This window comes from Podarcis cretensis, assembly GCF_951804945.1.
Source record: "Podarcis cretensis genome assembly, chromosome: 2".
Taxonomy (NCBI): domain Eukaryota; kingdom Metazoa; phylum Chordata; class Lepidosauria; order Squamata; family Lacertidae; genus Podarcis; species Podarcis cretensis.
This window is the reverse complement of record NC_137171.1, coordinates 4,479,298-4,505,296: the sequence shown is the minus strand read 5'-3', so window position 1 is coordinate 4,505,296 and position 25,999 is coordinate 4,479,298. Positions and strand designations below refer to the sequence as shown.

Sequence of the window (25,999 nt, the reverse complement as noted above, 5' to 3'; positions counted from 1 at the left end):
CTTCACTCCAAATCAGTGTTAGAAACGCAGCTACACATGCTAAGCGCAAAATGGCTCCTTAAACCCAGGTTGCAGTTGCCAAAATGGAATGTCTACATGCCATTTTTGGGCAAGATGGCTCTAAAGTTTTACTTTTCAAATGAAGGACTGACTTTGATTGATTCTCAGTTAAACTGGCTAGTTCAGATGACAACCTTGAGCTAGCATAAGAGCTTTGAGAACTTAAAGAAGAAAGGTCACTTGATCCAGGGACAGTCCACATATATATTGGCCTATTCCTACCTCTTTTTCTTGATGGTGACACAGAACACCCATGATGTAAGAATATTCTTCACAACTGTGATCAGGACAGTGGGGTAAGTGAAGACTGGTCAACAGTATCAAAAGCTGCTGAGAAGTCAAGGAGAGCCAAGTAGGCTGCACTCTCACTGCCGTTTTCCTGGCAAATGTCATGAACCAGGATGGCCAAGGGCAAGCTGAAATGTTTTTGCAGATGGAACAACTGGAAGAATGTGATGTTAAATTCCACTCTTTGTCTACCATGGACATCTACCTTGCTTAAGAATGGCTCTGGAAGCTGAAAATAAGCTGATGCACTTAACATTCCAAGGACAGCTATGTGTGTAGGAATCTGGTTTCTAGAAATGGATAGGAGGATTCCTTTTGAATTCTCAGATAAAAATTAATAATAGTAAGATTGAACTTGATATAATTACTTTTGACCCCAAAGGGAGCCTTTTTATGACCACATGACAGAGAAAAGTTAAAGGAAAACTTCCTCAGCATCTTTATTTGTTTATTTGAAGTTTTCATATGGCAACCTTTGAGAGAATTAGCTACCCTCAGGAAGGAGGTCCTTGATGTTGACTGGATTACATTTGTTAGTGTGCTCAGCCTGGTTTTTGACATCTGATTCAGATAGGGAGCAGGCTGCTGTTAGCTGTAGTGAATCTCGAGGAGAAAGCTTTATTTCCTTTCTTTAATCAGTTTCCGTGGGGATGGGTAAAATGATGGAACAATGCCAGCTCGCCTTCACTTCAGTCAATGCTTGATTTGTTGCCGGGGCAGGGAAAGTAGGGTCCTCCATAAATAAACCTGTAAATCTCAGCCTCTGACTCTTCCCAATTTTAGCCAAATCGTGCTCAGCCTCCCCAATAGCCTTCGAAAATGAAACTGATCTGTAGAAAAAGCAACTTGAAAAAGAGACAATTCATGTATTTTTGTAAACTTAAGAAACTTAACAAAAATTATTATAATAAAGCAGCAGCTAGGCGGGCATCACAGTAAGTAAGGGGACCTGTAATTCGAGCATTGGCTTCAGTGGGTCAAGCGGAAGAAACCCATTATTGTTTGGTGCTTCAAGATGCTGTGTCTGGCTTCTTCCACCTGGCTTAGCTCTTCAGACTTAATAGAAGACTCAGCATCTCTCCTCTGCTGCTCTGTGTGTGTTTCTGTGTGTTCTTCCCTGACCCAGATTTTTAACGCGTAGCTTTCCTGATGATGTAGCTATATAATTTGTTTTATCTGCCTGGCGGAAAGTGATTGGCATAGCCTGCCTGTCCTCGTCGCCCACCTCCTTTTCTTCCTTCCTGAGCCCTGTGAACTTCTACTTCTCCGCAAGTCCTGCTTGCCACAGTGGATCATGTCAGCCGCCTCCTTGCTTACTCCCACGCTTGTCCCGAGGGAGCGCGGCTGATTCATTCACACAGAAAGGAAAACCTTCTGAGAAGGAGCCTTTTCTGTTCTCTTTAATGAGAAACTTCAGCGGAGCACAGAATGCTGCTGCTTTTAGTTTGAATGCTGGGGGGAAATAATCCAGAGGGAGTTCATTGTATGTTTGATAGCTGTAAACATACTGACCATTCACTCTTGTGAATGGGGAACGTATTTAGTTAGCTCCTTCAGCTCTCTCCCACCAGGGGCGGGCAGGAAGTAACTGTCTTTGCGTCACTAAAAGCAAGCAAAGGTACCACCCCTAGTACAGTCACTTCAGTTTCAAAGCATTGAGTGGGGTCTGTGTGTGTGTGTGCACGCGCTTATTGCATTTACAGGCCATGGAAGGTGACAAATGTTGGCCATTTCCCCTCCCTTGTGCAAAATAATCAACATATGAAAAAGCTCTTTACTTTCAGAACTGCACCATTTGTGAATTTGTGGTTGTGTATTTACCTAGAAAGTATGAAGACTGCGTTTGTGTGTGTTTAAGCACTTGTTTGCTTAGAAGAATCCCTCGTCATAGTTTGTGGCACCCAAAAAAATAAAGAATCCCGGCAACAGCTGGCTAATTTAGCAAAAATTAAAAGCCAATGGGAAGCTGTTATCCTCTGTTATTCTCTTTCACAAAGGGAGGGGAATTTTGTGGGGTGAAGTAGTTGCCTCGGGCGGCTGAAGGCCCCAAGATTGCTCCCTCATGGGCGCCTCACCCGCCATGCTGTCTGTACCACTGGCACTCAAGTGGCACTGGCATCGGTGCTGATTTCTGGTGAGATCTAATGGAGTGTGAGAGATCTTGCAAGATTTTGGTGAGATTTGCTGGAAATTGGTGCTTTTTCACTGGCAGGGCAGGCATCCTGACAGTGAGGTGGCACTTCTCATTTTGTCTCAAGTGGCAAAAACAGTACATGCTGCCCCTGATGTCTGGCAGCAGTGAGGCCACTTTAGGTAGTGGTGATAGAGATGCAATTAGCAAGTCAACCTGTGCATTATGTTCTGAAAGAAGCAAAGATCACCAGTGCCGAAGCAATGATTCTTCAACATCAACTTTGTTGGACTAGTCATGTTGTTCAGATGCCTGATTATCATCTTCCAAAGCAATTGCTCCATTTCCAATTTAAGAATGGAAATTGAAATACTGGTGAACATCAAAAGAGATTTAAAGATGCTCTCAAGACAAATCCAAAAAAATGGAGTATAAGCACTGATAACTGGGAAACACTGGCCTGCCTGTGAGCGCTCCAGTTGGAGAACAGCCTTTACCAAAGGTGTCATGGACGAACTCAGGATGAAAGGGAGAAATGAACTAAGAGGAAGGCACATTTTGGAAATCCTCACCATGATCAACTCCCACCCGGAAACCTATGTCCCCACTGTGGAAGTACATGGGGATCCAGAATTGGCCTCCACAGTCACTTACGGAATCACTGTTAAGACCATGTTCATGGAAGACAATCTTATTTGGCTATGAGTGATCACCAAAGATTATGTTCTCACCTTTTATGGCAGGCATAGCTAATCTAGCTACCCCCATTCCTGGCATTCTCACCCTTTAGATGTTGGACTACATCTCCTGTCATCACTGGCCATTGGTCATGCCTGCTGTAGTGGATAGCTTTTGCAAGTCATGTGCCTGCCTTATGTTTAAACCAAAAGGTAAAGTGCTGCATTGATTTCTTAATAAAACACCACATTCAAAGCAAATTCTTAGAACAGAGGTTCCCAAACTTTTTTTGGCCTGCCACCCCCTTTTCATAAAAAAATACTCAGTCCCCCCCTGGAAATTACCTTCTTTAAGCGAACTAGCAGAAGATGCAGGAACAAGGTGCATTCTTTTATTTATCTATTTCTACCTACTGTATATCACCGCATACTGTTCGCCACCATGTAATAGTCACATCCCCCTTTTTTGACCCCAAAAGTGGTCCCAGAGCATTCCCTGCATAATAGTCACAGGGGTAATTCTGAAGTGAGCTGCAGGTCAGCACAGGGGGCTCCAGAGGCAGTGAGGGCCAGAGTCCAGGACCTCATTGGCTTAGTCCCGAGTGGAGGTATCTGGAGAGGCTAGGCGAGGTAAAGCCAGGCTCGGGCTGATGCTGCCGCCACCACCTTTTTGGGTCACACAGAGTCAAGAGGCAAGAAGGCAGCTTGGCTTACCCACCTGCATGGAAGAGCCATGTGAGGTCCCTAGAGAAAGGCCTTGTTCTGAGCCTACCCTTTTCCTCTCTCTATGGCTGCCCCGTGAGAGCGGCCAAAGGAGAGGGCGCTGTCTTGGCTTTAGTGAGTCACCACAGAGCCGCTCTCCCATTACTGGTGGAATGGTACCCCCACCGGGGCAGGGAATATGCAGTAGCCAAACCTGGTAAGGCATTTTGTAAAAGTAACTTTGCACCTTGCCATTTTATAGATGCTTGAGGTAGGGACACTATCCAGGCTGTCTGTATTTGGATCAAATTAATTTCAGAGCTACCATCTCCTAGCTTTCTATTTGAACTTGTTAATAGGTTGGAATTGCCACTCTCCAAAATTGCATTGTGCTATTACTCCTCACTAGCTACTGCATGTGTGAAAGGACTATTGAAATAATTTATAACCAATCCACTTTAAGTGAAGTCACTTATGAGTCTAGGAATCTTTTGAGTAGAGAACCACAGAATAGGGAATAAAATGGCCACCTGATCTGACATGGTGCAGGACAGAACCAAAACAACTCTCTTGCTGGATCCCAGCAAGGCCCATCTAATTTGGTTCTTAGAGATCGAGCTAAGCAGTCCAAACTTCACTATTCCACACGCATAGGACACGCACGCTGCACTGGGACTTCCTCTTTAACAGTGCCAGGTGACTGAAGTAAGAAAACCAAGCTGCACACTTCATGAATGGTATCCAGTACTCGTCTGACTCCGTGTAAACCTCTTGTCATTGAACAAAAATACTTTGTGAAATTGCCTAAACATAACTTCAAGGTGTACAGATTTGACATTCTAGAGGTGGTAGCATATATAGCAGTGGTAAATGGAGGAATAGAGAGGTTAAGGTTAGAAAAAATGGAAACTTGGTTTTGTTGTATGCCAGTGAACATCATAACAACAACAACACATTTGTAAACCTGCCCATCTGACTTGGTTGCCCCAGCTACTCTGGGCAGCTTCCAGAATATATAAAAACATAGTAAAACCTTAAACCTTAAAAAACTTCCCTATACAGAGCTGCTTTCAGGTGTTCCCTGAATGCTATATAATTACTTATCTCCTTAACATCTGAAGGGAGGACATGCCACAGGGTGGACACCACTACCAAGAAAGCCCTCTGCCTGGTTTTGGGTTGCGCTCTGCGGCGACCCGGAAGTAATGGAGCACGTTACTTCTGGGTTTTGCCGCTCGCGCATGCGCAGACGGTCAAAATAACATCATGCACATGCAGTGAGATGCGAGACACACAGATGCGCCTTACGTTCTGTTCAGGATGCGAACAGGGCTCAAGAACAGAGCCGCTGTATACTGTTTTGAACATCTTTCATGAGCTTTGGTGTGTTCCTTAAATGTTGTTCTTAGCCTTATTGAGTAGTTTGCTAGAACTGTGGGGTATAAGTCGCTGAAATCAATCAAATCAAAGGTACTACTTTCTTGAGGTCTGATTAAGGCAGCAACCACAATGTTAGGAACTGTGCTGGGGGCTTTTGAAATTCGACACGGAGAATGGAATTGACAGACCAATATCACACAGGTGGTTTTGCACTACATACACAAGATTTTACCCTCTGTTAAGTAAGCCTGAACAAGTAATGCTCACTGATTCTGTGCTCAAGACAATAACGTGGATTAGAATCCCCACTTCACACATTATTGTCCATTAGTCTTTCCTTTTAAGTGCCCTGATTGCTGCAACAAATTTAAGGGATATTAGTCACTCCTTAACATGTAGTAAATGGCCTTGTGTGCCTCTCCTTCTTTGGGTAGCACTACATGGGCCTGTCAGACTGCCAGAAAAGCCCTTCTGTCCATGGTCCAACACTGTAAGCAGAAACGGGCACGGCTTGGCTCAGTAACCAAGGAGATAGCATAAAGCAGATCCCTCAGCTAAGCAAGTCAGCTGCAGAAGATAAAGTTCCTGCCCCCTTTCCCCCCTATTTATTTAATTTTTTGCATTTTTTTGCTGTGACTCAGCTTTTCTTAATTGTTCCAGCCTTTTCTAGACGCTTTGTTTCTTCGCTGAGAATCATAGAATATTAGAGTTGGAAGGGACCCCAAGGGTCATCTATTCCACCCCTGCAATTCAGGAATCTCAGCTAAAGCGTCCATGACAGATGGCCATCGAACCTCTGCTTTAACACCTCTAAGGAAGGAGAGACTACCACCTCTCGTGGGAGTCTGTTCCACTGCTGAACAGCTCTTACTGTCAGAAAGCTTTTCTGCATGTTTAGTCAGAATCTCCTTTCTTGCAACTTGAAGCCATTGGTTCAAGTTCTACCCTCCAGAGCAGGAGAAAACAAGCATGCCCCCTCCTCCATGTCACAACCCTTAAGATATTTGAAGATGGCTATCATATCTCCTCTCAGTTTCCTCTTTTCCAGGCTAAACATACCCAGCTCCTTCAAGCGCTCCTCATAAGGCCTTGGTCATCTTGGTTGCCCTCCTCTGTACACGTTTCAGCTTGTCAACATGCTTCTTAAATTGTGGTGTCCAGAATTGGACACAGTACAGTGGAACAACTTAGTTCTTGAAAAATTTGGAACTTGGAACCCGAACGCTGCAAACTCGGAAGTAAGTGCTCCGGTTTGCGAACTTTTTTCAGAAGGCGAAAGTGCTCAGTTTTGAGTGTTATGCTTCTGATTTGAGTGCCACACTTCCATTTCGAGTGCAACACTTCCGTTCTGAGTGCCAAAGTTACGTTTCAAGGGCCACACTTCCGTTCTGAGTTCTACACTGAGATCTGTCTGTTTTTGCTATTCATTTTGTGTTTTTGTGGCTTTTTGTCGCTCTATGGAACCCAGTTCAGCTACTGATTGATTGGTTGATTGATTGTGCGACTGCGGAAATGGATAAAAGCTGCAAAGTCAAGAGAACCATTAACAGTAGAGGTAAATGGTTAAATTGCTGTTTTAGGGGTTGTTTCTAAAAGTCTGGAATTTATCCATTTTGCATTACTTTCTATGAGAAAGTGTGCCTTGATTTTGGAACGCTTTGGTTTTGGAATGGACTTCCATAACGGATTACAGTATTTTTCGCTCTATAACACGCACCAGACCATAACACGCATGTAGTTTTTAGAGGAGGAAAACAAGAAAAAAATATTCTAAACGAAACAGTGGATGTATGATTTTTGTGGTTCATGCTGTGGCCACAGACATGTGATCTGACGGTGAGTTTGGGGTAGCTCAATGCAAAAATCCTGAGGATCCATGTGGATCCATGCTAAAGTCGCCCTAAAGTCGCAGGAGCGCTGGAAGTCGCAGGGGCGCTGGGGGAGTGAACGGGAAGCAAGAGAAGGAGAACGATGCCTCTCTCCCTCTCTCTCTCTCTCTCTCTCTCTCTCACACACACACACACACACACACACACACAGAGTATCAATCCTAAAGCCGCAGGAGAGCGCAGGGGCGCTGGGAGAGTGAACGGGAAGCAGGAGGAGGAGAACGATAGCTCAAGCACACACACACACAGCCCCTACAGTGGCTAATCCAAAATCGGACAGCAAAAAACTGCAGGCAGGGACAGAGAGCACGGGGTTGTTTTAAAGCAGTCAGCCCCGCTCTGCTTCTCTTTCTCCTCCCCGGCTAGGCTCGCTGACAGGAGCCGCTTACACCCGCTTTGCTGTTTCAAACCGAGCCACAGACTGCTCACAAGTGCAGCAGATTCCCCCGCCATCCGTAGGCATTCGCTCCATAACACGCACAGACATTTCCCCTTACTTTCTAGGAGGAAAAAACTGCGTGTTGTGGAGCGAAAATTATGGTAAGTTTGAGAACCAAGATACTACTGTATTCCAAGTGTGGTCTGACTAAGGCAGAATAGAGTGGTACTATTACTTCCTCAGATCTGGACACTTCTGTTGATGCAGCCTAAAATAGCATTAGGGGTTTTTTTTGCTGCTGCATCACACTGTTGACTCATGTTCAGCTTGTGGTCTACCAAGACCCATAGATTCTTTTCACATGTCCTGCTAGTAAGCCAGGTGTCCCCTATCTTATATTTGTGCACCTGGTTCCTCCTGCCTAAGTTCAGAACCTTACGGAATGGGGCTGGAGGAAGGAGCCAATTCAGTAGTCTATTGCAGAGCAGGAGACACAGCCCCTGCTCTTTCTCCTTCTCTATCAGCGTCTGTGGCTACCTCAAGCCTCTCCCCTTCACCATCACTCTCTGCTGATGATTCCTCTCTGTCCCACCAGTCTGAACCTGGTTCAAAGCTCCCTTCCCTCTCAGGTGTCTCCTGGGCCACTGGCTGCCACCACTCTTCCTCGTCCAGCCAGTCACTGACAGGGTCTCTGTTTGTCTTGAAGTCCTACTCTCTTAACTCATTAATGGCTAATCTAGACATGCCTCCCTGTGGTAATTGTCTGGAAATCAGACTTTGGTTAAAGGTAAAGGTAAAGGTACCCCTGCCCGTACGGGCCAGTCTTGACAGACTCTGGGGTTGTGCGCCCATCTCACTTAAGAGGCCAGGGGCCAGCGCTGTCCGGAGACACTTCCGGGTCACGTGGCCAGCGTGACATCACTGCTCTGGCCAGAGCCAGAGCCGCACACGGAAACGCCGTTTACCTTCCCGCTGGTAAGCGGTCCCTATTTATCTACTTGCACCCGGAGGTGCTTTCGAACTGCTAGGTTGGCAGGCGCTGGGACCGAGCAGCGGGAGAGCACCCCGCCGCAGGGATTCGAACCGCCGACCTTTCGATCGGCAAGCCCTAGGCGCTGACTTTGGTTAGTAAGTGGTAATTCTATATTGTTAACTCCTAGGCCAGTAGCTGCAAAACAAGCAATAATGTGTGTTCAGTGCTCAGCAGCAGTACAAATTAAAAGTTTTACAAGTTACAATTTTTATGGTCTGTTTCAGCACTTTGCAGTTTTTCAGTATATTGGTTGATAAAGATTTTGACCTAGCAATACACAGCAATATATCGCTCCTCTTGTGAGGGAGAGCAGGGCAACTGATTTCAAGGCACCACTAATATTGCATGATGATTTCAGCCAATAACGCTGCTGATCTCTAGGACTCTAGAGACAAGAGGCAAGTATAGAGGCAAGTATAGCTTCAGTATGTGACAAAGAGCAAGGAAACAGGGAATTCTGTTTTAAAATGAAAAGAGAAAGAGGGAATGGGAAAACAAAACAAAAAAAGAGAAGCCTTTATTCTTGGATGCACTGACCTCCATCCCTTCTGTCCCTACCTGCAGGTGTCCATCACTAACGCTACACTGTGCTGAAGATGTCTAACAGCAACACAACACAGGAGACACTGGAGATAATGAAAGAATTGGAAAAGAAAGTGGTTGAGGAATCTGTGAACAAAAACAAATTTGTATCCAGGTCATCAAGCAAAGAGGAAGTTGAGAAGGATGGGGAGGAGAGTAGTACACGGCAAGAATCACAGGTAATTGGAGGAAGATCTTTCATGCATACCAACAGACCCATCAAAGCCCAATGCTAACTGGCAGTAGATCTTGGACTCCCTATTGCAGTATATCAGGCAGAGGTCCTTTTTGGCCCTTTTGTGAAGTTCACTTAATTAGGGGTTCCAGCAGTTCTGGACTTCCGCAGTACCGTATTCTACCACGAAATTACTCATTAATCTCAGCATGGTGCGAACCTGGTACTGTTAGAGAAAGAGCCATGGTAATCAGTGGTAAGGTTCTTGTCATGCTGCCATATACAGTGGTACCTTGAGTTACAAATGCCCAGGTTACAAACTCTGCTAACCTGGAAGAGTTACCTTGAGTTGAGAACTTTGCCCCAGGATGAGAACGGAAATTGTGTGCTGGCGGCGCAGCGGCAGCAAACGGCCCCATTAGCGAAAGCATGCCTCTAGTTAAGAACAGTTTCAGGTTAAGAACGGACCTCCAGAATGAATTAAGTTCATAACTAGAGGTACCACTGTACTTTGCTGGATCATTTTAGGAAATCTTTTCCAGGCCAGTGTTGCTGCTGCTGCTGCTGTTGTTATTATTATTATTATTAGTTTTGTATACTGCCCTCCATCCAAAGATCACAGTGCGGTTCACAACATAAAAATACAAAATGGGAACACAAAAGACATAATAAAAACAAGAACAAAACATTAACCCCACTCACACAAACATATGTAAAAGGACACAGAATGTTAATCGGTCCAAGGCCTGCTTTGAGAGAATCATTATTATCCAGCACCTAAAGAAATGTAATGAAAGTGCCAGGCGAGCCACCCTGAGGAGTGCATTCCACCAGTGGGGAACCACCACCGTTCTCATGTTGCTGCCCTGCAAACCTATTGTGGAGGAGGCACATGAAGAAAGACCTCAGATGATAATTGCAGGGTCTGGGTCAGTTCGTATGAAGAGAGGTGATTCTTGTTTCTTTTTTCCCTACCCCATCGCATAAATGAGTTCTATGGACTTCTTACAGTACAATCCCCCCAGAAGTAAGTCACATTGAGTTCAATGAGACTTACTCCCAGATAACTGTGTGTAGAATTGCCGATGTAGTGTGGTCACGATGGCTTCATCTCTTCAGTATTAAAAAAAGAGTGGGACATGGACCCAGGAAGATGTTCAAGCCACTTTATATTGCAAACACACAAATCCTGCTCCAAAGAAACACAGAAGGCATAGCAATTAACAGGCAAATACCTGCTCCAAGGGTTGTGGCAGTCTAAGGTTAAGCAGTGAAAAGAGAGGACTGAGGGGATGAGCAAGAGAGATATGGACAAATGCAATTTTATACACCTAGACATCACTTTGGAGAGAAGCGTGAAATTTGGCAAAAACTTCACAGAAAAAGATGAGCTTTGAGATGTATTTGTAGGCCCCAAGCCCAAGAGACTCAGTGGCTTAGACCACAGCGCCACCCGCATCCCTTGTAGGAGAGAGAAAGGACACCATGATTTTAACAGACCTCAATTGTAGGCGTCCTTTTAAATCCATGACATTGGATGGTTAAACTGGACTTGACCACACAATGTTTCTCTTGCATTTTATTTCCTTATTTTATCTCTACATGGTTATGGCAGTTTCCTGCCATAGCTGGTTTTGGTCCTTTGCAAAATGTATGCAAAATTGACCTGTTCGCATTAGATTCTTGCAAGATAATATATGGCATGGACTTCTGCTAGCACAGTGGGACTCCCCCTCAGCCCTGCCCAGATTGCCTAGGAGTGTGTATCAGGAGAACCCCCAGAAAAATGTGTGGGGAGAGGAGAGAACATAGTTTCTAGCAAGCTGAAATGCTTGTGTTGATGGAACAATTTCCCTACTGTTACATTTAATTCCTCCCAATGTGTTGTGATTCCCCCCTTCCTAATCTTACATCTCATAGAATGCGCAACGGGAGTGATTTTTCCACCATTGTTCCTCCTCTCCTTTTTGTTGTTGTTGCAGAGGCGGACCTCCAATCATGGGCATGCTAGAAAAAGAGCCAAGGTAAGATACTGTTGATTCCTTTTTACCAGCAAGAACTTACATGACTCCGATCTTTCTGCAGTCATTATTGGCATTGTATATATAATCTTTATTGCGGTCCAACGACCCATAACATGGATTCAGAATAAAATACAGATTAATACAGACAACCCCCCAGGGAAGGGAGACCGAAGTGTTATTTGTTTAGTCATGGGTTTGTTGATCTTTGATTTGTATGACTACTGAAAAAAACTTTGCCATGGCTGCTGTGATATCATTGGACTTGTTGTCCAGAAGATATTTGGTATAGTAGGCTTCAGATTGACTCGGCCAGTTTGCCAATAGTGGTTTAATCAATATTTCGCTAGCTTGATCATATTGTCCGCAATGCAATAAAATATGCCTCATACAGTCAACGTCCTGAGAGCATACACAGATCCTATTTTGATAAGGGATGCCTCTTAGTCTGCCATTTAGCACTTCTGATGGGAATACATTTAATCTGGCTTTGGTGAAAAGACACCGATACGTTGATACAGACAAATTTCTAAGATATGCAGGTGTCTGAAAATTGAACCCATAGTGAATTCCTACTGCTAATGGGCCACAGTTAACATGAGATTGAGATCGGAGATCACTGTGTGATGTGTCCCAGAGCCTTTGCCTCAGAGATTCAAGGGCGGTATCATAGCCCAGATGGTACAGGAGAGAAGGTGGCATACCAAGCCAAGTGGCTTTTCTAACCATAATATTCATCCATGAGCTGGTAAACTCCTCATTGTTTACGTATGGAAGTTACCTCTTCCCTAGGCCAAAGACTGAGATCTTGTGCCAGTATCTCTTTTTTCCCCCCAATAGATTTTTATTGAGATTTTAAAGGTTACAAAAAGAAAAAATAAAGAACATATTTAAACAGAAAAAAATAAAATAAAAATACAGAACAATACAAGAACAAAGGGAAAAAAACACGAAAAAAAGATGCAGATAATTAAAAAAAAACACAAATCAATCCTTTACATAACTTTCTTTCCTTTGCTTATTTCCTTGACCTCCTCACACCTCTCTTTTTTGTATTCTAATTCAATTAGATATTTCAGCAAATCCTTTCCATCTTTATTTTTATCCTAATAATTTATCTTAATATACTATAATTTTGCATTCTGTTCTTTCACCAATTAACAATCCATTTTTACTTAATCCTTTATATCATTTCTGCTAAAACCACATTACTTCATTCCAACATCCTTCTAACATTCCTTAATTTTACAATGTTTCTGTAGATAAACTTTAAATTTCTTCCAATCTTCTTCCACCAACTCTTCTCCTTGGTCTCGGATTCTGCCAGTCATTTCCGCCAGTTCCATATAGTCCATCACCTTCATCTGCCATTCTTCCTGGGTGGGTAAATCTTGTTTCTTCCAGTACTTTGCAATAAGTATTCTTGCTGCTGTTGTGACATACATAAAGAAAATTCTATCCTTCTTTGACACCAATTGGCCGACCATGCCCAGGAGAAAGGCGTCTGGTTTCTTCTGAAAGGTATATTTAAATACCTTTTTCATTTCATTATAAATCATCTCCCAGAAAGTCTTAAACCTTGGGCATGTCCACCAAAGGTGAAAGAATGTACCTTCAATCTCTTTACACTTCCAACATTTATTATCGGGCAAATGATAAATTTTTGCAAGCTTGACTGGCGTCATGTACCACCTGTAGATCATTTTCATTATATTCTCTCTTAAGGCATTACATGCCGTAAACTTCATACCTGTGGTCCATAACTGTTCCCAGTCAGCCATCATAATGTTATGTCCAACATCTTGTGCCCATTTAATCATAGCAGATTTCACCGTTTCATCCTGAGTATTCCATTTCAACAGCAAGTTATACATTCTTGACAAATTCTTAGTTTTAGAGTCTAACAGTTCTATTTCCAATTTTGATTTTTCCACCTGAAAGCCAATTTTCTTATCCAAATTGTAATCCTCCATTATTTGGTAGTAATGAAGCCAATCTCGCATTTTGTTTTTTAGTTTTTCAAAACACTGCAGTTTTAATCTGTCTCCTTCTTGTTCCAAAATTTCCCAATATTTCGGCCAATTGGCCTCCATATTGAGCTTTTTCTGAGCCTTTGCTTCCATTGGTGACAACCACCTTGGAGTTTTGTTTTCAAGCAAATCCTTATATCTTATCCAGACATTAAACAATGCTTTCCTGACAATATGGTTTTTAAACGCTTTATGTGCTTTGACCTTATCATACCACAAGTATGCATGCCATCCAAAGACATTATTAAAACCTTCTAAGTCCAAAATGTCCGTGTTTTCAAGAAGCAGCCATTCTTTCAGCCAACAAAATGCAGCTGATTCATAATAAAGCTTAAGGTCTCGCAGGGCAAATCCACCTCTTTCTTTAGCATCAGTTAGTATCTCAGGGCTTTAGTTGATAGAGGACATTCACCTGTTTCTAAAAATAGTATTGCATTTGGAACACAATTTGGAACTTGTAGGAGGGACCGGAGAAGCTTTGCCTGGAAGCCTTCGAATCTGGTGAATGAGCCATTGAACCAGACGTTTGAGGCGTAGAGGAGTTGAGAGACAGATTTTGCATTAAATACCTTAATGGCTGGTGGAACATAATGGCCTCCCCTTGTATAAAAGAATCAAAGTATAGCCAGTTTGGTTATCTCCACCTTTTGATAGGCGGTCTGATGTCGGCATTGAGTCCCAGAATCTCTCATTCCTATCAGTGCTCCAGATATGACTCTTCTTGCTCCTTTATCCCAAATCTTCTTGCTTTTCACTGTTCATCGCTTGTGCTTAATGGTTAACCAGTTAAGGCCTCAGCAAGGCATTTGACAAGGTGCCCCATGATATTCTTGTAGAGAAGCTGGTAAAATGCGGACTTGACTATGCTACCACTCAGTGGATTTGTAACTGGCTGACTGACCGAACCCAAAGGGTGCTCATCAATGGTTCCTCTTCATCCTGGAGAAGAGTGACTAGTGGGGTGCCACAGGGTTCTGTCTTGGGCCCCGTCTTATTCAACATCTTTATCAACGACTTGGATGATGGACTCAAGGGCATCCTGATCAAATTTGCAGATGACACCAAACTGGGAGGGGTGGCTAACACCCCAGAGGACAGGATCACACTTCAAAACGACCTTGACAGATTAGAGAACTGGGCCACAACAAACAAGATGAATTTTAATAGGGAGAAATGTAAAGTATTGCACTTGGGCAAAAAAAATGAGAGGCACAAATACAAGATGGGTGACACCTGGCTTGAGAGCAGTACATGTGAAAAGGATCTAGGAGTCTTGGTTGACCACAAACTTGACATGAGCCAACAGTGTGACGCGGCAGCTAAAAAAGCCAATGCAATTCTGGGCTGCATCAATAGGAGTATAGCATCTAGATCAAGGGAAGTAATAGTGCCACTGTATTCTGCTCTGGTCAGACCTCACCTGGAGTACTGTGTCCAGTTCTGGGCACCACAGTTCAAGAAGGACACTGACAGACTGGAACGTGTCCAGAGGAGGGCAACCAAAATGGTCAAAGGCCTGGAAACGATGCCTTATGAGGAACGACTAAGGGAGCTGGGCATGTTTAGCCTGGAGAAGAGGAGGTTAAGGGGTGATATGATAGCCATGTTCAAATATATAAAAGGATGTCACATAGAGAAGGGAGAAAGGTTGTTTTCTGCTGCTCCAGAGAAGCGGACACAGAGCAATGGTTCCAAACTACAAGAAAGAAGATTCCACCAAAACATTAGGAAGAACTTCCTGACAGTAAGAGCTGTTTGACAGTGGAATTTGCTGCCAAGGAGTGTGGTGGAGTCTCCTTCTTTGGATGTCTTTAAGCAGAGGCTTGACAACCATATGTCAGGAGTGCTCTGATGGTGTTTCCTGCTTGGCAGGGGGTTGGACTCGATGGCCCTTGTGGTCTCTTCCAACTCTATGATTCTATGATTCTAGGTTGCCCTTTACTCCTAGGTTTCATTGTGATTTTTAATAGCAGCTGAGCATGTCCTCTGAATCACAATACATGCTGCAGTGAGTAAGGGGCTACAGGCACTGCTCTCATTGACTGCCTCACAGCTATGAAACTGCCTCCTTTTGGAAACTCAATGAAACCTGTGTATCTTGTGGAAGCCATGCACAATATTTAGCCTAGAAAAGAGGAGACAGAGATATGATAGCCGCCTTCAAATATATAAAGGGCTGTCACATGGAAGATGGCATAAGCTTGTTTTCTCCTGCTCAGGAGGGTAGGACTCAAGGCAGCATTTTCAAGTTACAAGAAAGGAGATTCCGATTAAACACCAGGGAGAACTTTCTAACAGTAAGAGGAGTTAGACTGTGCAATGGACTCCCTTGGAAGGTGGTGGGCTCTCCTGCATTAGAGGTTTTAAAGCAGAGGTTGGGTGGCCATCTGTCATGGACGCTTTAGTTGAAATTCCGGCATTTCAGGGGGTTGGGCTAGATGACCCTTGGGGTCCATCTGAGCTCTGCATTTCTATGGAAAACTATTATCTCTGGTCTGGCTTTAAGTGTCCAGACCTGGTCATCTCATTGAGGTGACAAACCTGTGTCTTGACTTGTACAACTTCTACACTGCGGGTGAGAGTTCACATGCTTAATACAAAACATTTCCCTGCACATAGAGAGGTAAAATGTTAAGGAGAAGGGAGGTACTAGAATCCTTTATTTTCTATGGAGCAGCATTTGCTCACAATTGCAGTCCAAAAACAGCAAAGCCCAGGTGGTGGTTTATTGCTTTACTAAGACCTGGTATTAGTTCAGAGTTTGTGTTTATAGTTTTTGTAATTTGTATCTGTCCCAAATCTTTTGAGATTAAACTGCTATGGTGCTGTACTTTTTCTTCCGTTTGATTCTCTTATGCCCTTGTCATATGCACCTTTAACTTTCCTTTATTATATTGGAGATAATATCTTAACTATGGTTCCCAGACCATATTTCACCATGAATACTTCTGTTCATGTAAAATACTTTTGTGTTGCTCCATTCACACTCTCTTACTTGCAGGACCATTCACCAAACAGTCTGAGGCAGACATTTATTTTAAGCATTTTCTTTAAATGCTACTATAGTAGATCACCCAGAATAACTACGTTTGTCAAGAAGGCAGCAGTTTAATGACAGGCTTTCAATTAAGGCAGGAAGAAGTTAGTCATTCCTTTTTGTCACTTACCATCAGTGGTTTAACAGTTTGCAGATTATTTAATGGGTTGGTTAGCTTCAGAGAAGCCCTATCAATGTATATGACCTTCAAGTCACTGTGTTAGCAGAGCCTAAGTACCTCCACAGGCGGCAGACTTGAATCTCTATCAAGCATGTTAAGGGAGAGAAAATCACTATGCACTTGGTATCTTCTGCTTGACTGCTTTGCCATGTGTTACTACTGGACAAAACGTAATTGCGTTTCTCATTAGTATAGAGCTAACTTAATTAGCATTAGTTGAACAGCAGCTCATTCATATATTGAAAGGGAATTCTAGCTGCCTGTGTCTTACTACAGATTCCCCCCTCCTTTTGCAGACAAATTCAAAGCTGAAGCTAGTCAGGAGCCTGGCTGTATGTGAAGAGTCTTCTAGCCCCTTTGTGGATGGGACATTGGATACCCAGGTAAGCCTAGTTGTAGTCACATCATTTTTCCAGCCATGGGAGAGACTGCTTTCAGTGATGATTTTTATTAATAGTTCTGATCAAGGTTGAAAGCTTACCTGTAGGAAAGTTTCAAGCCTTTAAAAGAAAAATGACAGTCCTGGTTAAATTGTATATTTGTTATCTGGCTGCAATAAGCCCACAACTTGTGCATGTTTAACTTGTGCACATTCAGCTTTATGTGCATGGCAAATAATAATAAATAAATAAAAATAAAAAGGGAGCAAGGTTCTGGGAAAAATGACTTTGGCAATCCCCCCAATGGCTTTTGACTACACTCAATTTTGACTTTAGGCGCAGTCTCCGGAACACAAACCCAGCGTAAGTTGCAGGCTTACTGTATGCTAGTGTGTGTGCTTTCATAGCAAACCTCTGTTCTGATTTACTGTCTCCCAAGTCTAAAAAGCATACCTTCCTATATGAGCTCCTAATGAAACATAGCATATTCGAGCCATCAGATCAAAACCATAAAAAGTCAAATTCAGAGAAGGTTTTCAGGGTGTATTAAATAAGCTTTTCTTCTTCTTCTTCTAGTGATACCAAACTATACCTATGATCAGATCGCTGTAGGGGATTTTAACCTCAAAGCCATAAGATAGCAGCAAACCGCACCCATAGCATGCATTTATACGGCAGAGCCACACCGAGTTCAGATTGTATATAGTGTGCTGCAATCTAAGAACAGGAGCAAACAAGGTGACAGAGACAGCTGTGGTTAGAATCTCAGACTAGTGATTGGGAGACCAGTGTTCCAACCACCCCCCTCCCCCAGCCATGAAGCTCACTGGTTAAGCTTGGGCCAGTTGCTGCCTCTCAGCCCAACCTACCTCACAGGGGATTAAATGGGGAGGGAGGGAGCCATTTACACCGCCCTGTCTGTGTTCCTTGGAGAAAAAGGTGGGGTATAAGTGCAACAAATGAGCAACAAAAATATAGCTACCACAAGGGCTTGCAAGAATAGTACAGATTAGTGAAGTGAGCCATGCCACGTGGAGTGAGCCATGCCACATTGTAGGCAGGAAGGCAAAAATCCACAGGGTTCCAAACTGACCTGCCGAAAATCCCCCACTTCCTGAATATATAATTACTCATCAGTTACCTACAATCTAATGCATTCTATTTTAGGGGGTAATGTCATGTTTGGAGAGGAGAGGGGACGCAGATAGACTAAAAGGACATCTTATCCACTGCAATCAACCTTTTAACTTAAGAACAGGTTCATAGCATAAAAATCATAACTTCACATAAATCACACGAGCAAGCATGTAGCCACATGTTGCACAGGGAGGCAAAAATCACCCAGGGTGACTAGCCGGTTGCTGGAAACCACAAGAAGGGAGAGGGCTCTGGTACTCAGATCCTGCTTGCTGATTTCCCACAGGCAACTATTCAGCCACTGTGAGAACAGGATGCTGGACTAGATGGGCCATTGGCCTAATCCAGCAAGCTCTTCTTATATTCTTAGCCATTCTACCCAGAAGCAAAATTTCTTATTGGAATCAAATTGGTCATCATACCATATTTCCAGCTTTTGTTGGTTGCAAAACATCAGCTCTGAGGCCTTCAAAGTGTGGATTTCCTCCTGTTGCTAGGATATCATACAGTTGCATGTCAGCTGCCCCTCGGACAAGGAAGATGACAAGTCTGCGAAAGATGGCCCTGAAAAAGAAGAAAAAGAGAAAAATAAGGAGAAGGCACCCAAGAAAATGCTGTCTAGAGGTAAGACAGTCTCAGTTCTGGAATGAACTTGGTTTCTGTGGGCAAAGATGAGCAGTAGTTTCTGTTTCCCTATTTACCAGAGGTCTGGGACTTTCTTTTCAGTTTGTGCATTCAAGCTGACCACATGACAAGGGGAAAGGAGTATTACAATATTATATGTCAACCTCTGTCTTGTCTGTCTGTCCTGTCTGTCTGTCTGTCTGTCTGTCTGTCTGCCTGCCTAATAAGGGCATCTGCCACAACTTTCCAGGAATGGATTTCCAGTCTATATCACAAAGATGAGGAACCTGTGGCACTCCAGCTGTTCTTGGATTCCCATTCCTATCAGCCTCAGCCTGCAGGGCAAATAGAGAGGGATGGATGATAGCAGAAGTCTAGGAACACCTGGAGAGCCAAAGTTTTCCCATCCCCGCCGATTCACATTTGCATGTGTCCACCAGTAAGTTTATTTCATTCCATTCCATGTTCATGTTAATCTACAATAAAAAAAATCTGCAGAAAATTGCATTTAAGTACATATTTCAACAATTATTTTAAACATAACTTTGAAAGTACACATCTTTATACAGTGGTACCTCGGGTTACAGACGCTTCAGGTTACAGATGCTTCAGGTTACAGACTCTGCTAACCCAGAAATAGTACCTCAGGTTAAGAACTTTGCTTCAGGATGAGAACAGAAATAGAGTTGCAGTGGTGCGGCAGCAGCGGGAGACCCCATTAGCTAAAGTGGTGTCTCAGGTTAAGAACAGTTTCAGGTTAAGAACGGACCTCTGGAACGAGTTCAGTTCTTAACCCGAGGTACCACTGTACATACATGCGTTACAATGCAATGCAATGGTTGACTCAGTCCACATCAATTCATATTAGAATTTGCAAAGATCAAATGTCCTTGGTCTCCTTTGCACTCTGAATTTTTTTGCTGACATGGGCACAGGTAGACCACTAATGAAAATCTTGAGAAAACAGTCATTACACAAGCCTTTAATTAATTACTTTTTCCTTTCTGGTCCACATTCTGTTCCACAAAGCAGTGCTTGTTGTAAATTTAAGAAGTACTCCTTACGAGATTTGTGCAAAGCCAGTAATCTTGTCAGGTACAATAATTTAGCATATGATGGTGATAGAACAAGCAGCTAAAGGGTGGGTAAGAAATCAATATATTTGAAGGTTCTGGGGTGGTAACTTTGCCCTCAAATATGGCCTGTTGCTCTTTCAAAATGCTAGAGTTATGTCCTGCAAATGGTCTTTCCACCATTGACTCCAAAGGAAGCCATGGCTGTGGTGATGGCAGAGGCAGCTCTTAACTTGGTCCTTCCAACACTGTCAGAACCCCTTTTATATTCTGGCTTATTTTGACTCCATGGATATTCTCCCTGTGAGCATGGCATTTCTTGAGTATGTTGCTGTTTCCTTTGTTATAGATTCCAGCCAGGAATACACAGACTCCACTGGAATAGATTTGCATGAATTTTTAGTGAGTACACTGAAGAAAAACCCAAGGTAGGTTCCTCTGTGGTTATGTGGCAGATTTGCAAGTGGGAATAAGGAGGTGTTCCTGCAAGCTTGCATGGTTAAGGAGAAAGGATGGGAGAGGGAACAGAAAGTATCAGCAACTGTTGGAATCTATGGTGGTGGTGGTGGTGGCGGCAGCTGCATAGTGGAGGTAGGCAAGCACCTATCAATGGGCTCTTTAACTCATGAGATGTGGGAAGTTTAAGAGCACCTCTAGAATGCACTTTGTCCAGCCTTGCTAGCCACAAAGGCACATGTGATAGGATGTTAGTACCTTACTTTCCAGCATCTTGAGCATAAAGTGGCCATGGTGAGGCCTTGGAATAAGCGGACTGTTCAGTGGTTTTGGGGTCCAGACTCTGTCTCAGCATGTGGCATTCTTAGGCAGCACCTCATTAGGGTCCACTAAGGACGCCTTCCCTGGGGTTTCCTTTAAAATTAATTTTCTCTCAGTGCTCTGACCTGCCTGACCACTGGTTCTAGCCATGAGTAAGAGATTAAAGAGGGTCCAAGCTCAGAGAGTGAGAAAGTATCCAGTGGGCTCTCTGGGCTGGAGATGGGGAATGTTAGTCCCCTCGCCCCGACATCTCTGAACTTCAACTCCCGTCACCCCTGACTATTGGCTATACTGTTGCAAGGGCTGAGGTGTGTTGGAGTCCAACGAGAAGGCCACAGGTTCCTCATCCCTGGTCTAGTCCCCGTCGTATTCTTCTTCTTCCTATTACTACTTATTTATTGCATCACCTTTATCTGCTGAGGATCTCAAAGTGGTGTCCATTGTTCTCCTCTGCATTTCATCCTCACAACAACCTTGTGAAGTAGGTTAGGCTAAGAGATGGAGACTGGCCCAGTGAGCTTCATGGCTAAGTTAGGATGTGAATCCTGCTCTCCCAGTGCTAGTCCAACACTCTTAACCATTACACCACACTGGCTCAAACCCCTGTGGAATTATTTTTAAACAAATATTTAATACTTAGCCCTGTTGTTATATGTAGAGAGACTATAGTGGTCTCCCATCCAATATCCACTTTGCTTCAATAACTATGCAGTATTCACTGGACCTCTTGGAGTATCCTAGCAAGATTAGAATAATTCTAGCACTGCAGACTGATGGGACCCAGGTGGCGCTGTGGGTTAAAGCCTCAGCGCCTAGGGCTTACCGATCGAAAGGTCGGCGGTTCGAATCCCTGCGGCGGGGTGCGCTCCCGTCGTTCGGTCCCAGCGCCTGCCAACCTAGCAGTTCGAAAGCACCCCCGGGTGCAAGTAGATAAATAGGGACCGCTTACCAGCGGGAAGGTAAACGGTGTTTCCGTGTGCGGCTCTGGCTCGCCAGAGCAGCGATGTCACGCTGGCCACGTGACCCGGAAGTGTCTCCGGACAGCGCTGGCCCCTGGCCTCTTAAGTGAGATGGGCGCACAACCCCAGAGTCTGTCAAGACTGGCCCGTACAGGCAGGGGTACCTTTACCTTTACCTTTACCTAGCACTGCAGACTAACAAAACAGATGCATTCATATACTGTGCATAAGAACAGAAAGAGAAAAAAATGTGGAATGAGTTAGTCAGGAAGGAATCTTAACAGCTCTAAAAACCACCTATAAATAGCTTCCAAATACTTCTCTGTAAAGTGCCTCCTGCCATCTCACTAATAAACAATGTCAAAACGGAATGCCAGTCTTTGCCTATGTTCTGATGTACTGTTTCTGTTCAATAATACAAGCACAATGAGAGCCCATGGGATATTGTGCTTCTAGAAGCGTAATCACTGCACCAAAGTGAATCCACCTGAACAGGATTGGTCTACTTTTAACTTGCTACATCTGTTCTGCATCTGCCAATGCAGGTTGGGTAGTGATATCTTCAATGCTGAATTACATTGAACTTTTTGATTAATATTGGAGTGGAGGAGGATATTAATCTTCAGATTTTTCAGAGACAATTGTATAGCCATTTGTGCTCTGAATGATTTTTCCTCTCCTTTTCTCCCTGCTCTCTCTCCCATCCTCCAAGGGACAGAATGATGCTGCTAAAATTGGAACAGGAGATTCTGGAATTTATTAACGATAACAAGTAAGTAATGTACTGGTCTGTAAGACAGAGTGACTTAAAGACTGATTTGTTTGAGAATGTTCACTAATTAAGCTGCTGATTTCAAACAATCCTTAGAAATGTATACAGTATTTATCTGACACATGAAGGCTGCCTTTATATAGAGTCTGTCTAGCCCTGTGCATTCTTCCTTAAATGACTGTGACCAGCCCCAGAGCAGGGGTAATCAATGTGGTGCCCTCCAGACATTGTGGACTCCAACTCACACCCTCCCTGATTGAAATCCTATCATCCCTCCCATCCTATACTGTCTGAGGCTGATGGGAATCATATTGCAACAATTTCTGAAGCATACCTTGTTGGCTATCTCTGCTCTAAGGCGGGGGTGGCTAATCTGTGTTCCTTGAGATGTTGCTAAACTACAGCGCCTCAGTCATTGGGGACAGTGGCCATGGGTGGTGGGAATTGTAGTCCCACAGCAGCTAATGTGCCACAGGTTAGTCACCCCTGCTCTGGGGCATTGGATTAGAACTGTACAATATGAAGAATGTGCAGCTACCCTATGTTTCCCTTTCTTCACCTCTTTCCCAGTTACTGTTATTAAGTTTGATTGAATGGTGATATCACATGGAGTTTCCTTGCTCTCTCTCATTTGTGAGATGTGTCTCATAATGTCATGCATTGAAATTCACAGAACATTTCTGGAGATAAGAGAAGGAGGAAGTGCTGGGCTGCAACTTTAACAACCATAGACATCATGATGATGATGATAAAGTGTGTTGTGGGTGCATGTGCTCAACCTGTTGTATTCTTCAATTTTCTTCAGTGAATGGGAGGGTATGAATGGGGCTTGTAAGCACATTCAGGTGTTGAGTGGGTTGGAACATTGGGGGTGAGGCCAGTACATGGATGCATATGTCTTCATGCATTCTATGAATGCCTGAACCAGGACTCAGGTGTTATCTGTATCATCTTGTTCTGCCTCCAGTTAGAAGTCCTTCTCTAGTATTCTCTAAATGGGAATTCCAGGGTTTGAAACTCTCTCCATGTCTACCAAAAGCACATTTTTTGCCAGTGAGCTTTTTCCAGATGAACATGAGCTTCAGTCACAAATAGAGACATCTCTGAGTCATGCTTCTCTACCCATAACAAGCTTGCTCATGTTCAGTGAGGAAGAAATGCAAGATTGCTGGTGTAGGGTTGCATAGAGTTGTAGAGTTGGAAGGGAGCCCAAGGGCCATCTACTCCAACCCCCTGCAATACAGGAATCTTAGCCAAGCATGACAGATGGCCATCCAACCTCTGCTTAAAAACCTCCAAGGAAGGAAAGTCCATCACCTCCCGGCAGAGACCGTTCCACTGTCAAACAGCTCTTACTGACAGAAAGTTCTTCCTGATGTTTAGTTGGAATCTCCTTTCTTGTAACTTGAATCCATTGGTTTGTGCCATACTCTGCAGAGCAGGAGAAAAGAAACTTGCTCCATCTTCCATATGGCAGCCCTTATGATATTTGAAGATGGCTATCCTATCTCCCCTGAGTCTCCTCTTTTCCAGGCAAAACATACCCAGCTCCTTCAAGTGCTTCTCGTAAGGCTTGGTTTCCAGACTCTTGATCATCTTTGGTTGCCCTCCTCTGTACATGTTCCAGCTTTTCAACATCCATCTTAAATTGTGGCACCCAGAAGTGGACAAGGCTTCCCTATCCTGCCGCTTATTTCTATGCTGATATACACAGTGGGAGATCAGCATCATGCTTAATAACAGCCACTTCATATTTGCAGAAACATTTGAAGCCTTGGATCAGAAATATAGGAAATATATGTTGAACCCATACACTTAGATATTATTCAGTGCATGAGCATCAGGTTACTCATGGGACTGGGGCCTATAGCTCACTGGAAGAGCAGAAGATCTCAGGTTTAGTCCAAGCATCTCCATGAAAAAGGATCTTGGAAAGGGAAGGGATACTGAGGTAGACCTCTGCCTGCCTGAAACTTTGGAGAGTTGCTGCTTGTCTAAATAGACAATTATTGGAAAAGATGGTCACCAGTGCTCTAAGCCAATTCGGCAGTTTCCAGTGCCTTTATGTTATGGGGTTCCAATTGCATATCATGTGCAGGAGTCGAACATCTGTAATGCTCTTGAACTTTGGAGCCTAGGTGACCCAAAAGCCTTGAATATCCTATAACTTAACATTGCTAGGAAAACCAAAATAAATTTTAAGGTGAAGGAATCATTTTGCAGTGGTTTTTTTCTTAATGAAAGTTTGTAATGTTGATTCCTCTTCTGAAAGTGTAGGTTATATTGGTGGTTGCGTATTCAACAGGAGGCCCTGGTTTCTGGTCCTGGTAAACAGGGTGGTCCAGGACCCATGGTGTCTCACTCTACAGAGGGACCTTCTGAAACAAGGCCCATTATTTTGTATTTGTCCAGAGCTGTTATGTCTGACAGGTTGGAAGCTGTTCAGCTCCGGCTGCTGGAACTGCCTTTTTCTGGCAAGGTCCTGCTTACTTTTCTAGCTTTGGGCGCCACTCCACTAATAGGGTGTATTCTACTATGTGGATAGTTTTTCTTTTGTAGGGTCCAGATATGGGAGTTAATCCTCTGTCAGTGGAGGTTTCAGACTTCCTTGGTTTCTTACAGTCAGATCTGGATAAAGGACTTAGTGCCTTAAGAAGGAGTTTTCTGCTCTTATAAGCATTCTGTCCAATTTAGGGGGCTATCCTCTATCTGCTCACATTTTGGCTAAACCTTTCATGAAAGGGGTTGCACTGTTGGCTCCCAGGATAGTTCATAGATTTCCTACATGGGATCTTAATTGGGTCCTAACAGGGTTAATTGGCTCCATTTGAGCCTATGGGTTCTTCTAACTTAAGGTTGCTTACCTTTAAGACAGTTTTCTTTGTTTCCACTACTTCGCTGAGATGGATTTCCAAGTTGGGTGCTCTTTCCTCTGACCCCCAACTTTGTTTCTTTCATCTGGATAAGGTAGTTCTCAAACCTGGCCCGGGATTTATCCCTAAAATAAATTCCCTTTTTCATATATCACAGGAAATGGTTTTGCCTTCCTTCTGTCCTAATCCCTCTTGCCCAGAGAAGCGTATTTGACATTCATTGGGTGTGCATAAGGCCCTGAAGCTTTATTTAGATCAGTCGGCTCCATTCCACAAGTCTAGAGGGTTTCCTTTGATGGTACATTGTAGGGTAGTAAAGTCTCCAACTTTCCATCGGACCATTTTTCATGTTTATCAAGCAATTGGCAAATACCCCCCTTTAGGGATTATTGCTCATTTCTTGCTTGGGGCAGCAGTCTCAGTGGCGTGTAAGGGAGGCTTTTCAATAGCAAATGTTTGTAGGGCTGCTACATGGGCCTCTCTCCATACTTTCATTAAGTGTTACAGAATTCTTCTGATGCAGCCTTTGGTTGCAAGGTTCTGCAGAGAGTAATTCCACAGGGATCTGGAGGTAGAGGAAGCCCTCTCAAACTTTGGGATTCTGCTCTGGTATATCCCTATCAGGAATGTCATCCCCATACACCTGGTAAAAACGGAAAAAATTCTTATGTGAATTTCAGTTTACAGATGGGGACGACGACATTCCACCCTCCTCTATCTTCCTTTGCTTCAATGCATTACAGCATGGGTAGGCAAACTAAGGCCCAGGGGCCGGACCCGGCCCAGTTGCCTTCTAAATCCTGCCTGCGGATGGTCCGGGAATCAGCGTGTTTTTACAT

At 43.7% G+C, this 25,999-nt stretch overlaps 1 protein-coding gene across 10 annotated transcripts in view; it reads left to right on the top strand.

The window, feature by feature from the left end:
• R3HDM2 (R3H domain containing 2) overlaps window positions 1-25,999 on the top strand; it is a gene marked incomplete at its 3' end in the record, with an annotated part of 134,764 nt that overhangs the window by 56,818 nt on the left and 51,947 nt on the right. For all 10 annotated transcript variants that reach the window (XM_079967080.1, XM_079967079.1, XM_079967081.1 and 7 more), the window contains exons 2-7: window positions 9,104-9,300; window positions 11,279-11,320; window positions 16,862-16,948; window positions 18,580-18,706; window positions 20,129-20,207; window positions 22,228-22,287. In XM_079967080.1, the coding sequence (XP_079823206.1) occupies window positions 9,136-9,300; window positions 11,279-11,320; window positions 16,862-16,948; window positions 18,580-18,706; window positions 20,129-20,207; window positions 22,228-22,287 (560 nt within the window). In that variant the 5' untranslated portion in view covers window positions 9,104-9,135. The remainder of the gene's footprint in view (window positions 1-9,103; window positions 9,301-11,278; window positions 11,321-16,861; window positions 16,949-18,579; window positions 18,707-20,128; window positions 20,208-22,227; window positions 22,288-25,999) is intronic.